Source organism: Leuciscus leuciscus (assembly GCF_965113295.1).
Source record: "Leuciscus leuciscus genome assembly, chromosome: 13".
Taxonomy (NCBI): Eukaryota; Metazoa; Chordata; class Actinopteri; order Cypriniformes; family Leuciscidae; genus Leuciscus; species Leuciscus leuciscus.
Genome location: NC_138737.1, coordinates 158,579 through 170,000, shown reverse-complemented (window position 1 = coordinate 170,000; position 11,422 = coordinate 158,579). Strand labels below are relative to the sequence as shown.

At 47.0% G+C, this 11,422-nt stretch overlaps 1 protein-coding gene across 1 annotated transcript; it reads left to right on the top strand.

Annotated features, from left to right (window-relative positions):
• The first annotated feature begins 451 nt into the window (after positions 1-451).
• On the top strand, positions 452-8,063 carry fem1c (fem-1 homolog c). Its single transcript, XM_082188091.1, has 4 exons — positions 452-1,035; positions 2,233-2,797; positions 4,685-5,658; positions 6,557-8,063. The coding sequence occupies exons 2-4, from the start codon at positions 2,254-2,256 to the stop codon at positions 6,881-6,883; spliced, it is 1,845 nt and encodes a 614-aa protein (XP_082044217.1). The 5' UTR covers positions 452-1,035; positions 2,233-2,253; the 3' UTR covers positions 6,884-8,063.
• The last annotated feature ends 3,359 nt before the right edge of the window (positions 8,064-11,422 follow it).

The window sequence follows — 11,422 nt, the reverse complement described above, 5'->3', positions numbered from 1 at the left end:
AAACATTTTCTTCCTACAGTTTCTTTAACAGTTTCCAAAACAACACAGAAACGTTCAGAATCACGTCAAGTCACCTTCATTTATATGGAGATAATAGGAAATTACAGTAACAGATTGTTTAGGCTTTACAGCAGATCTAGAATAAAGTTATTGTCCAGATAACGTCAGTTTTTGATTGATTTACTTCCATTGCAAAGATCATTAGTTATTAACTTAGGGCCGCTAACACACATCGTTTAAACTGAAAACACAAAACTTTTAATGTGTTCTGGACATTCATTTTGCAAGAATCAATCAAACTCATACATTTTAAAGGTATTTACTGAGCTTTATTGGTTTTGCATACAGTATTGCCAAGTAAAGGAAGTGTACAGTATAATCTCTGCTCATCATTCAGTGCTGCAGTTCCTCACGTGGCCTCTAGTGGGCGCTGTGAGGAAACACTCACTCACTGCAGCAACAGGCACATCTAGAGGAACATTTCAAATCGCCTCGTTCATTTCTGTGATTTAGTCTCTCAAGGCTTATCATTACCGAGTAAAACACTGCTTGATGAATCCGCGAGAAACGTAATGTGCGCGTGCGCGTTATTAAAAGCGCTCGGTCTCGCGTCGTGACTGTTTTCGTTTACCTTTAAATGGAGAAGGTTTGAGTGAGAGCGTGATTGGACCGTCCGGCTGTCAATCACTCGCAGGGGGCGGGGCCTTGTGTTACCGACGGGGAAAACCAGCAGTAGAGCAACAGATTCGACGAGCTGAGAGATATAATTCAGATTACGGGCAGAAATGGACATTAAGCCAGAATTATGTTTATTTGGGGAAGCTGATTGTGCCTCAGTGACCATCGCGTGTGTTTGATTGATGAGGAGGATCTCGCTCGATGTTTCAGGAAGCGGGGGAGGAAGAGCCGCAGCGACTCTATTTTTATCTTTTTGTATTATTTGGACTCGACATGAGCTAAAGATCCGTGAGGGTCTGTGTGTCTGAAACCCCGAACTAGCGGCCCGGTAACGGACACGATCGATCAGCGCGAGCGGTAAGAGCTGCGGCCTCGGGAACCGCGGAAAACACGGTTTTATGAGGGAAAACCGGAGATAAACACTGCCGTTTGATGGCAGACATACAGCCGATGTGACAGAAACACTGATGAGGATAATGACCCTCTGTGTTGGTCAGATATTGGTGTATATAATGACACTAAACTGGTTTATTGGTCGTCATTCTATAGTATGCGATTATACGTAGATGTCACGTGACAAAAATTTTAAATGATTTATTTGCCAAGTATTAGTAAATATTTCTATAACAGTACAGATTCTCAGTAATAAACAGGACAATAACAGAATCAAAGATGCAAACTTCATGACATCATTCAGCTCAGTTTATAGTTTTATAGCTGTTTCATAATTGACGAATTTTGCAACATTGACAGTGTTCTGATCTGAATAATGACTGAATTTGTCTATTTTAAGCTGACTTGACTTGATGGACTTGTTGTTGATTCAGTTCAGATCAATACCTGTAGTTCGTCAATTATAAAATGAGTTTGATTCAGTTATAAAGCAGTTCTACACACAACAAGAGAGTCTTTAATCAGATCTGATAGTGTCATTGCAGTCAGATCAATAATATTACTGACTATGAAGTGTCTTTTAAATAACATTAAATAATTATTGAAAAGACTCTCTAATATTTCAGTCGTGAAGCTTCTTTGTTCTGATTATTATATATTCCTCAAACACTACAGACACAATATATCGGGTCACAACAATATATCGGGTCACAACAATATATCGCAATACAAAAATGCTACAATAAGCAGGCGATCGTGGACCGCGGCGATATGTGATGTTAGTTCACCCAAAATGGAAATTACTGTGTGAGAGAATTTTTTAGTTTTCAGAGTTTTAGTGTCAGTACTACATTAAACTACAATATAATGTTGAATATACTGTAATGCCAAATGTCATTATTTTTAATATATCTATTAAAAGTGAAAGAGTGCAAGCATATTCATCTAAAGTAATTATGTATTTTGAACTTCAGAATCATTGTAGCCAATCACAGACATATCCGATGAGCTTGTGAACACAGTGGCCAATCAGAGGTGTTTACAATTCCGCTCACCAGCGCTTAAAGTGGCACATTTTTAAAATTTCAGTACCGAAGTCGCTACTTCTGACAATTATTAACGTGTTATTAACTATTAACGTGTGTGTGATTGTGTCTGCAGGACTGAGAGCCACTCTGTGCCATGGATCTAAAAACGGCTGTTTTCAACGCGGCCCGAGACGGCAAACTGCGCCTCCTCCAGAAGCTCCTGGAGAACAAGAGCGATCACGAGGTGCTGACGCTCATGGCGGAGAAGACGAGCGGAGCCACGCCGCTGCTGATGGCGAGCCGCTATGGGCACCTGGAACTGGTGGAGTTCCTGATGGAGCGCTGCTGCGCGCCGGTGGAGCTCGGCGGCTCCGTGAACTTCGACGGCGAGATCATCGAGGGAGCGCCTCCGCTGTGGGCCGCCTCGGCCGCCGGGCACCTGAAGGTGGTGCAGTCTCTATTGGGTCACGGAGCCTCCGTCAACAACACCACGCTCACCAACTCCACCCCGCTGCGCGCGGCCTGCTTCGACGGGCACCTGGACATCGTGCGCTACCTGGTGGAGCACCGGGCGGATCTGGAGGTGGCCAACAGACACGGACACACGTGCCTGATGATCTCCTGCTATAAAGGCCATCGAGAGATCGCGCAGTTCCTGCTGGAGAGAGGAGCCGACGTCAACCGCAAGAGCGTCAAAGGTACCAGATGCTAACTCTACGCTATGGAGTGTAACGATACCCACGTGTCACGATTCAGTTAAGCTAGCTACGATAGTCGGTGTTGATGGTGTTCAGAAGCGACACCGGTTACATCGCTTGCATGGCACCGTCGATGTGGTTATTTAGTGCACTTGGAGAACAGACACTATTAAACTGAACGTGTCTGCTTAATAAATCGTGAGCCGAGAGAGAGTCGCAGCACAGATCAGCGTCAGGAGTCAGATCTCAGTAATCACGAGAGCGAGGAGCTGACTGACAAGATGATGGCGGAAATATAAAAGCGCCTATTTAAGAGAATTTGTCATCGTACTGTTTTGTTGTTGTGTTTTTCATCAAGAATAATTGGTTAATGAACTCACCAATTAAGCAATCTGCGCCCCGAGTTGGCGCTAATTTGCAAGCAAAACTAAAATGCGCACGTGTCCGCAGGAGCGCGCAGAACAGAGCCGGCGTGTGCAGCTCATCCCTATGGAAAACCGTTTGCTCTATTCTGCTCCCTCCGCTCAAATTAGCGCCAGTTCGGGGCGGATTGCTGGAACGGTGAGTTCGTTAGCCTATTATTCTTAGTGAAAACACAACAACAAAACAGTGCTGCTCCGCACCATTATGAATGTCTGTGCCGACGCACGCATTTAACTTTTGCGATGCTCCAAGACAATACAATCAATAGATCAGATTTCCCCCTAAACCGGACAGGTGGAGCTCTGGGAAAGGGATCGGCCCAGTCGCTCCCCAGAGATTTGTTGGGAGGCTCTAGGACTGACTCCAGTCCCCACAGAACCGATCCGCTCCCCGACCTCGAGTTTCACACTAAACTGAACATGATAATGGGTTAACAAAAAATGTAGTTGATTAAAATGCTAAATTTAATATTGCATTGTGGGTGTAAATGAATATTCTTGGACTTGATGCTGGAAACCCAAAGCACTGGATAATAGAGACGCCAGAATAACAATATTCATGATTCTGAAGCTGAAAATACAGAATTATTTTATAATAGGACAAGTAATGTAATGTAATTTAATCCTAAAAAAGCAGCAGACATTTATGATTTTTACAAATATACTAACACTGAATATGTTGTTATTATTACACATTGTTTTATAATATTCTGCAATACACTCATAGAATCTGCCACAATTTACACAGTATAAATATAATTTAATTGGGGCAAAAATAAGACTTTTAGTTGCTATTTACACTGCAAAATAATCACAGTTAGACTGTTGAGAATGCGAACACAAATGAATTTATACAAATGTTTATTCTCTTTGAACGACTGGTAGAACATGAACGAAGCAGCAGCGTTTCTCCCAGATGTCAGACAGGCCGTTTCATGGAAATGAATGGCATACATAAATTCCCAGCATTGCCAATATTTTGGACTTCATCAATTAGACTCATTGTGAACTCATAGTGATCAGGTCATCCCAATGTTTCAGACTGTAAGCGAGTCCGTTTGGTTCTGATTGTGCTGCACATTTAAATCTACACTGCAAAAAATGCTTTTCTTACTTAGTATTTTTGTCTTGTTTCCAGTCCAAATATCTAAATCTTAAATCAAGATGCAGGTGCTCATTATCATTAAGAGAGACATGCACCGAAACGGGTCGAAACTGTTTTTGACGAGGTAATAAGCGTGTTGTTTTACACACCCATTGAGGAGTTTAAACAAAGTATGTTACAAACTTTACACTGAGACCCTAAAGAATCACACCAACGGGCATCCGACGACCCCTTCAAGAAATAGTAGATATTTGGACTGGAAACAAGACAAAAACACTAAGTAAGAAAAGCATTTTTTGCAGTGTATCTCGTGCAGCGCTGGTGTTTGCTGTGGTGTTCATCAGTGTGTCTCTGACGCAGGGAACACGGCTCTCCACGACTGCGCTGAGTCCGGGAGCCTGGAGATCATGAAGATGCTCCTGAAGTACGGCGCCACCATGGAGAAGGACGGGTACGGGATGACTCCGCTGCTGTCCGCCAGCGTGACGGGCCACACCAACATCGTGGACTTCCTCACCACGCACCCGCACACGGGCCGGGCCGAGCGCATCAACGCCCTGGAGCTGCTGGGCGCCACGTTCGTGGACAAGAAGCGGGATCTGCTGGGAGCGCTGAAGTACTGGAAGAGGGCCATGGACTCGCGGCACAGCGACTCGACCCACGTGCTCTCGAAGGACGAGCCCAAGCCGGTGCCGGCGTACGATTACACCAGAGAAGTGAACAGTTTAGAGGAGCTGGAGGCGCTGATCGCGGACCCGGATGACATGCGTATGCAGGCGCTGCTGATCCGAGAGCGCATCCTCGGCCCGGCGCACCCCGACACCTCCTACTACATACGCTACCGGGGAGCCGTGTACGCAGACTCGGGGAACTTCGAGAGGTGCATCAAGCTGTGGAAGTACGCGTTAGACATGCAGCAGAACAACCTGGACCCGCTGAGCCCGATGACGGCCAGCAGTCTCCTCTCCTTCGCAGAACTCTTCTCCTTCATGCTGCAGGACCGGGCCAAGGGCCTTCTGGGAACCTCTGTGTCCTTCGACGAGCTCATGGAGATCCTCAGCAAGAGCGTGCTGGAGATCGAGCGAGCTGTGAAGAGGCCCGGCCCGGACCCGGCCCAGCTCGGCAAGGTTCTGTCCATCATCCTGCACCTCATCTGCCTGCTGGAGAAGGTGCCGTGTGCCGTGGAGCAGGACCACTTCAAGAAGGAGACCATCTACAAGTTCCTGAAGCTGCAGGCGTGTGGGAAGAACGGGTTCAGCCCGCTTCACCTGGCCGTGGACCGGAACACCACCTGTGTGGGCCGATACCCCGTCTGCAAGTTCCCCTCCTTCCAGGTACGGCTGTGCATCAATAATTAAAAAAATAAAAATACTGTTAGAATTTTCCTACGTTGCTTTGCCGTAAATGCAGTGAATCCATGATAAATCCCAAGCGCTAAAACTCAGTTATGGTTAAATACAGTCACCACTCCACAGCGCCACCCAGTGCTTCTGATCACATAATGTCGTCGTCTGCCTCGCAAAGTTTGAATTACTTCGATGAAAACGATCTTACAAAATGTAATCACTTTTGATCAAATGAATGAATGAAACTGAGTTATCATAATATCTCCACAATGAGAAATCACATCCAAACAGCCGTCGACTGAGGAGAGGCCGTGTCCATATTCCCGACCGCAGGCGAGCTGAACACGAGTGAGCCGAGATGATCACGGCTATCAGAGAGCAAAATGATCTCGAGACACATGATCTGCTCCCTTTAAGTTTCGTCGAGTGAGACGGTTAAAGAATAGGGAACACACAGTGCTGTTAGAAACTTCACACACCGTTCTCTGTGTCTCTGGAAGGTCTGTCAGCGCAGCCGTGGATGTGCCAGCATGTGGATATTACTGTGTTTCTCAACAATATAAACCCCATAACCATATGCTGACTCGAGTGTATGTACGTCTCCCGTTCGCGCTGCTTGAGCTTAGATACTTTTGTTCTTTATATTTTTTGTTTACGCATATTGTTTAATGTTTTCAACTAAAAGAAAACCTGAAGATATAACATATAAGCCTGTTTTGTAAATCGCCTAATCGTAAACTTGATGAATAAATTTTTTTTAATTTTTTTTGTTCAACGTTCTTTCTCGTTGAACGTCATTTTAATAAAGTCATATTTGAATATTCTGTTTTTATGAGCACATGTATTCGAATACAGTATTTTTGAAAGTGCCCCTCCCTCCTCCCAGGTGACGTCGATCCTGCTGGAGTGCGGCGCGGACGTGAACTCTCGGGATCAGGACGACAACAGCCCGCTCCACGTGGCGGCGTCCAACAACCACCCCGACATCATGAACCTGCTGATCTCCTGCGGCACGCACTTCGACAGCACCAACTCCTTCAAGCAGACGGCCTGCGATCTGCTGGACGAGAAGGAGATGGCCAAGAACCTGATCCAGCCCATCAACCACACCACCCTGCAGTGTCTGGCCGCGCGCGCCATCGTCAAACACGGCCTGGCGTACCGCGGAAACATCCCCGAGCGGCTCGAGGCCTTCGTGCTGCTGCACAGATAGTGACTCGGCTCCGGCTGGGTCTTGGCTGGACTTCGGCTGGGTTTCGGCTGGGTCTCGGCTGGGCTTCGGCAGTGTCTTGGCTGGACTTCGGCTGGGTCTCGGCTGGGCTCTGGCTGTGTCTCGGCTGGGCTCTTGCTGGGTCTCAGCTGGACTTCGGCTGGGGTCTCTGCTGGGTTTCGGCTGGGTCTCGGCTGAACTTCGGCTGGGTCTCGGCTGGGTTTCGGCTGGGTCTCGGCTGGGTTTCGGCTGGGCTCCGGCTTGGCTCCCGCTGGGCTTCGGTTGTGTCTCAGCTGGGCTCTGGCTGTGTCTCGGCTGGGTTTCGGCTGGGCTTCGGCTGATTGGCATGCAACGCTTCCAACAGAGTCCTACCATCTTTGCTCGGATTCCTGTTGAATTTGTTCTGTGTTTCTTGCCGCTTGTCGACAGGTTTGCTTTCTCTTTCTATCTCTATGCAAAGACGGTAGGACCCGCCAGACCCGTCCTCGACCCGCCGGTTCCCTGCGCTGGTTCCGTTTCTCCAGTGGACTGGAATGCTGTCATCGCTCCCCTCCAGCATAAACGAGCATTACAATGATGATGTGTGCTTAATGTTTGCAGATACCATAAGTGCTTTTATTCTTCCTATGCACAGGCTGTATATCGGGACTGTTCTGTGTTACTGGATTGTGCCACGTGTTCATGTCAATGCCTGTTTTTTGTTACTATACATTAATCTATTTCTTCACCGTCTCTAATCTCGATCATGAACTGGTTAAATCGCCTGTTTAGCCGTCAGGACCGAGGAAGTGTGTCTCTTTTGAATCTTTGATCTTTGAACCCGGACGAGCTGTAAAAACCAAACCATTGGCCCTATAGTTATTGCACCGCATGAGCTGAAGTTTAACGGTTTACAGACATAGAAATATTATACCGACGTTAGCTTGAAGTCGAGTTTATTTTGTGGTGATGATGATGATGAATCTTCAGCTCTGTGTAGTTTAAGTTCAACTTTACATTTGTGCAGTTTGAACTCAAGGGCTTCTGATTCTTTTACAGGCACAATACACTAGTAAATGAAACCAATGTACAGTCAAAAGGACTTGCACTTTATTGCAGTGAAATTTGATATTCATATTACGATAGCATAAAGCTTGTTGATGTCCTTAGAGCATAATTGATAATAAACCTCTGTTGCACTCGAGTTTGGGTCCCTGTTTTTCCCTCCTGACTTCTTCCGTCGTGTGACAAACATCAGTGCTTTTCTCATCGCTCACTTCACTTTTATAAGTGCCGTTTTACAACGACTTTGAATCATTTGATGATGATGATGATTTAATCTTTTGCAGACAGAAATACGTGCTGAAGGGCCGTAACATCACAGCCAATGAGCAGAAACTAGTGCTTTACTCATTTAAATGCTTTTATATTTTGTCAGTGTGTGAGCCAATGTTTTTTGGGTGTGTTTGTCTAGAAAATAGAGCGATGGAGGAGTTTTATTTGCTTGTTTTCCCTGTTCTCTCTGAAGAATGATTGGCCGGAGCAATGACTCCGTGTGAGCCGCGTTTCATTCCTGCATTTCCTCGTTGGACCGTCTGCACTCTTTCTCCACTGAAGTCAGAATGAAACTATTTCCTTAGTTGTTGGTTGTCTTGTACATGGTTCATCTGTGCATTTATTTTCATATGTGTAATCTTTAATCATAATGTCCTCCTGTGATGGACTCACTTTTCACAAGCCAATCAACAACTGATGGATGAAAGACTTCGACCCTTCATTCATTTTCTTGTTTTATAATCATTTACCTTGGAAATGTGTCAGTGGAAAAGACAAAAAGCTTTATTTATGTTTTTTGCAAAGCCATTTACAGTCTAGTGTTTAATCATGAGTTAGTGTTGCTAACACTAACCCTAACATACAAACTGATCCCAGATCCCAGAACCAGTCAGATGTGTTCTGAGCACCAGTCTGTGTTTTTCTGCACGTTTGTGTTTTTGGTTTATAAGCAACCAGACAGTCATTAGTCTGCTCTAAAACAGTATTTTACTCTCCATGTCACCTTCATTTATACAGCGCTTTTAACAGTACAGTGTGCCTCAAAGCAGCTTTACAGTGATGATAGGACATTACCATCATCGTTTACTCTCGGGATCCACGGGTCAGTAAAATGTCCATATCAGATGCTTCAGGTTGGAGGGACATAAAGCTTGGAATCACAAACATAAACTGGTGTTTGAGCAGGACAGGCATATTTAATGTTTTACACATGAAAGGGTTTTAATGCGTGTCTCTAACCGCTAGATCACGCCACCTCTAATGCTGATTTTATGGACTATCATCTTCAATATTACTGTCTTTTATTAATCTTGAGGATCATACCGCTTAACTTTCTGTGTTTTTCTTTCGGGAGTCGACACGTGACACTTAGCCTACTTTTGTCATGTCTTTAAATAACCTTAAATAATGTCCCGCTCAGAGTCTGTCCTACATAAAGGCCTACATCAATTTCCACAGGTGCAGACGAGCCTCTTCCGGCTGAAGCGTGTGCTGGGATCCGTGTGCTGGGAGCCGTGGGCCTGAAACATGACAAGACCCGCTATTGGTTAAACCTTAAACTAAATCTTTACTCAGTCAAATGTTATAAATGAATATCTGCGTTAAGTGTATATTTTCACACAATGAACTTCCTGAAAACCCTTTGAAACAGGCACAGATGACCAATTATTTAGTGATAAAAATAGCTTTCAAGTAATTAGCTGATAACAGCCCAAAGAATGTTCCTATTCTGCATTTAATGCCACAACACTTGTTAGATCATCTCTGTGAGAAAAAGATGGTGGACCTGCGCCTAGACACGACCACAACGCATGATGTATTCAGCCGGATCCGGGCCGTATCCAGATCAGATGGTGGACCTGCGCCTAGACACGACCACAACACATGATGTATTCAGCCGGATCCGGGCCGTATCCAGATCAGATGGTGGACCTGCTCCTAGACACGACCACAACGCATGATGTATTCAGCCGGATCCGGGCCGTATCCAGATCAGATGGTGGACCTGCGCCTAGACACGACCACAACACATTATGTATTCAGCCGGATCCGGGCCGTATCCAGATCAGATGGTGGACCTGCGCCTAGACACGACCACAACGCATGATGTAGTCAGCCGGATCCGGGCCGTATCCAGATCAGATGGTGGACCTGCGCCTAGACACGACCACAACACATGATGTATTCAGCCGGATCCGGGCCGTATCCAGATCAGATGGTGGACCTGCGCCTAGACACGACCACAACACATGATGTATTCAGCCGGATCCGGGCCGTATCCAGATCAGATGGTGGACCTGCGCCTAGACACGACCACAACACATGATGTATTCAGCCGGATCCAGGCCGTATCCAGATCAGATGGTGGACCTGCGCCTAGACACGACCACAACACATGATGTATTCAGCCGGATCCGGGCCGTATCCAGATCAGATGGTGGATCTGCGCCTAGACACGACCACAACGCATGATGTAGTCAGCCGGATCCGGGCCGTATCCAGATCAGATGGTGGACCTGCGCCTAGACACGACCACAACGCATGATGTAGTCAGCCGGATCCGGGCCGTATCCAGATCAGATGGTGGACCTGCGCCTAGACACGACCACAACACATGATGTATTCAGCCGGATCCGGGCCGTATCCAGATCAGATGGTGGACCTGCGCCTAGACACGACCACAACACATGATGTAGTCAGCCGGATCCGGGCCGTATCCAGATCAGATGGTGGATCTGCGCCTAGACACGACCACAACGCATGATGTAGTCAGCCGGATCCGGGCCGTATCCAGATCAGATGGTGGACCTGCGCCTAGACACGACCACAACACATGATGTATTCAGCCGGATCCGGGCCGTATCCAGATCAGATGGTGGATCTGCGCCTAGACACGACCACAACGCATGATGTAGTCAGCCGGATCCGGGCCGTATCCAGATCAGATGGTGGACCTGCGCCTAGACACGACCACAACGCATGATGTAGTCAGCCGGATCCGGGCCGTATCCAGATCAGATGGTGGACCTGCGCCTAGACACGACCACAACGCATGATGTAGTCAGCCGGATCCGGGCCGTATCCAGATCAGATGGTGGATCTGCGCCTAGACACGACCACAACTCATGATGTATTCAGCCGGATCCGGGCCGTATCCAGATCAGATGGTGGACCTGCGCCTAGACACGACCACAACACATGATGTATTCAGCCGGATCCGGGCCGTATCCAGATCAGATGGTGGACCTGCGCCTAGACACGACCACAACGCATGATGTAGTCAGCCGAATCCGGGCCGTATCCAGATCAGATGGTGGACCTGCGCCTAGACACGACCACAACTCATGATGTATTCAGCCGGATCCGGGCCGTATCCAGATCAGATGGTGGACCTGCGCCTAGACACGACCACAACACATGATGTATTCAGCCGGATCCAGGCCGTATCCAGATCAGATGGAGGACCTGCGCCTAGACACGACCACAACACATGATGTAGTCAACCGG

Excerpts from the sequence above, each read along its gene's own strand:
- fem1c (XM_082188091.1), top strand. The coding sequence starts at position 2,254 with ATGGATCTAAAAACGGCTGTTTTCAACGCGGCCCGAGACGGCAAACTG. Across the intron at positions 2,798-4,684 it reads CAACCGCAAGAGCGTCAAAG|GGAACACGGCTCTCCACGAC; the intron begins GTACCAGATGCT and ends TCTCTGACGCAG. Across the intron at positions 5,659-6,556 it reads GCAAGTTCCCCTCCTTCCAG|GTGACGTCGATCCTGCTGGA; the intron begins GTACGGCTGTGC and ends CCCTCCTCCCAG.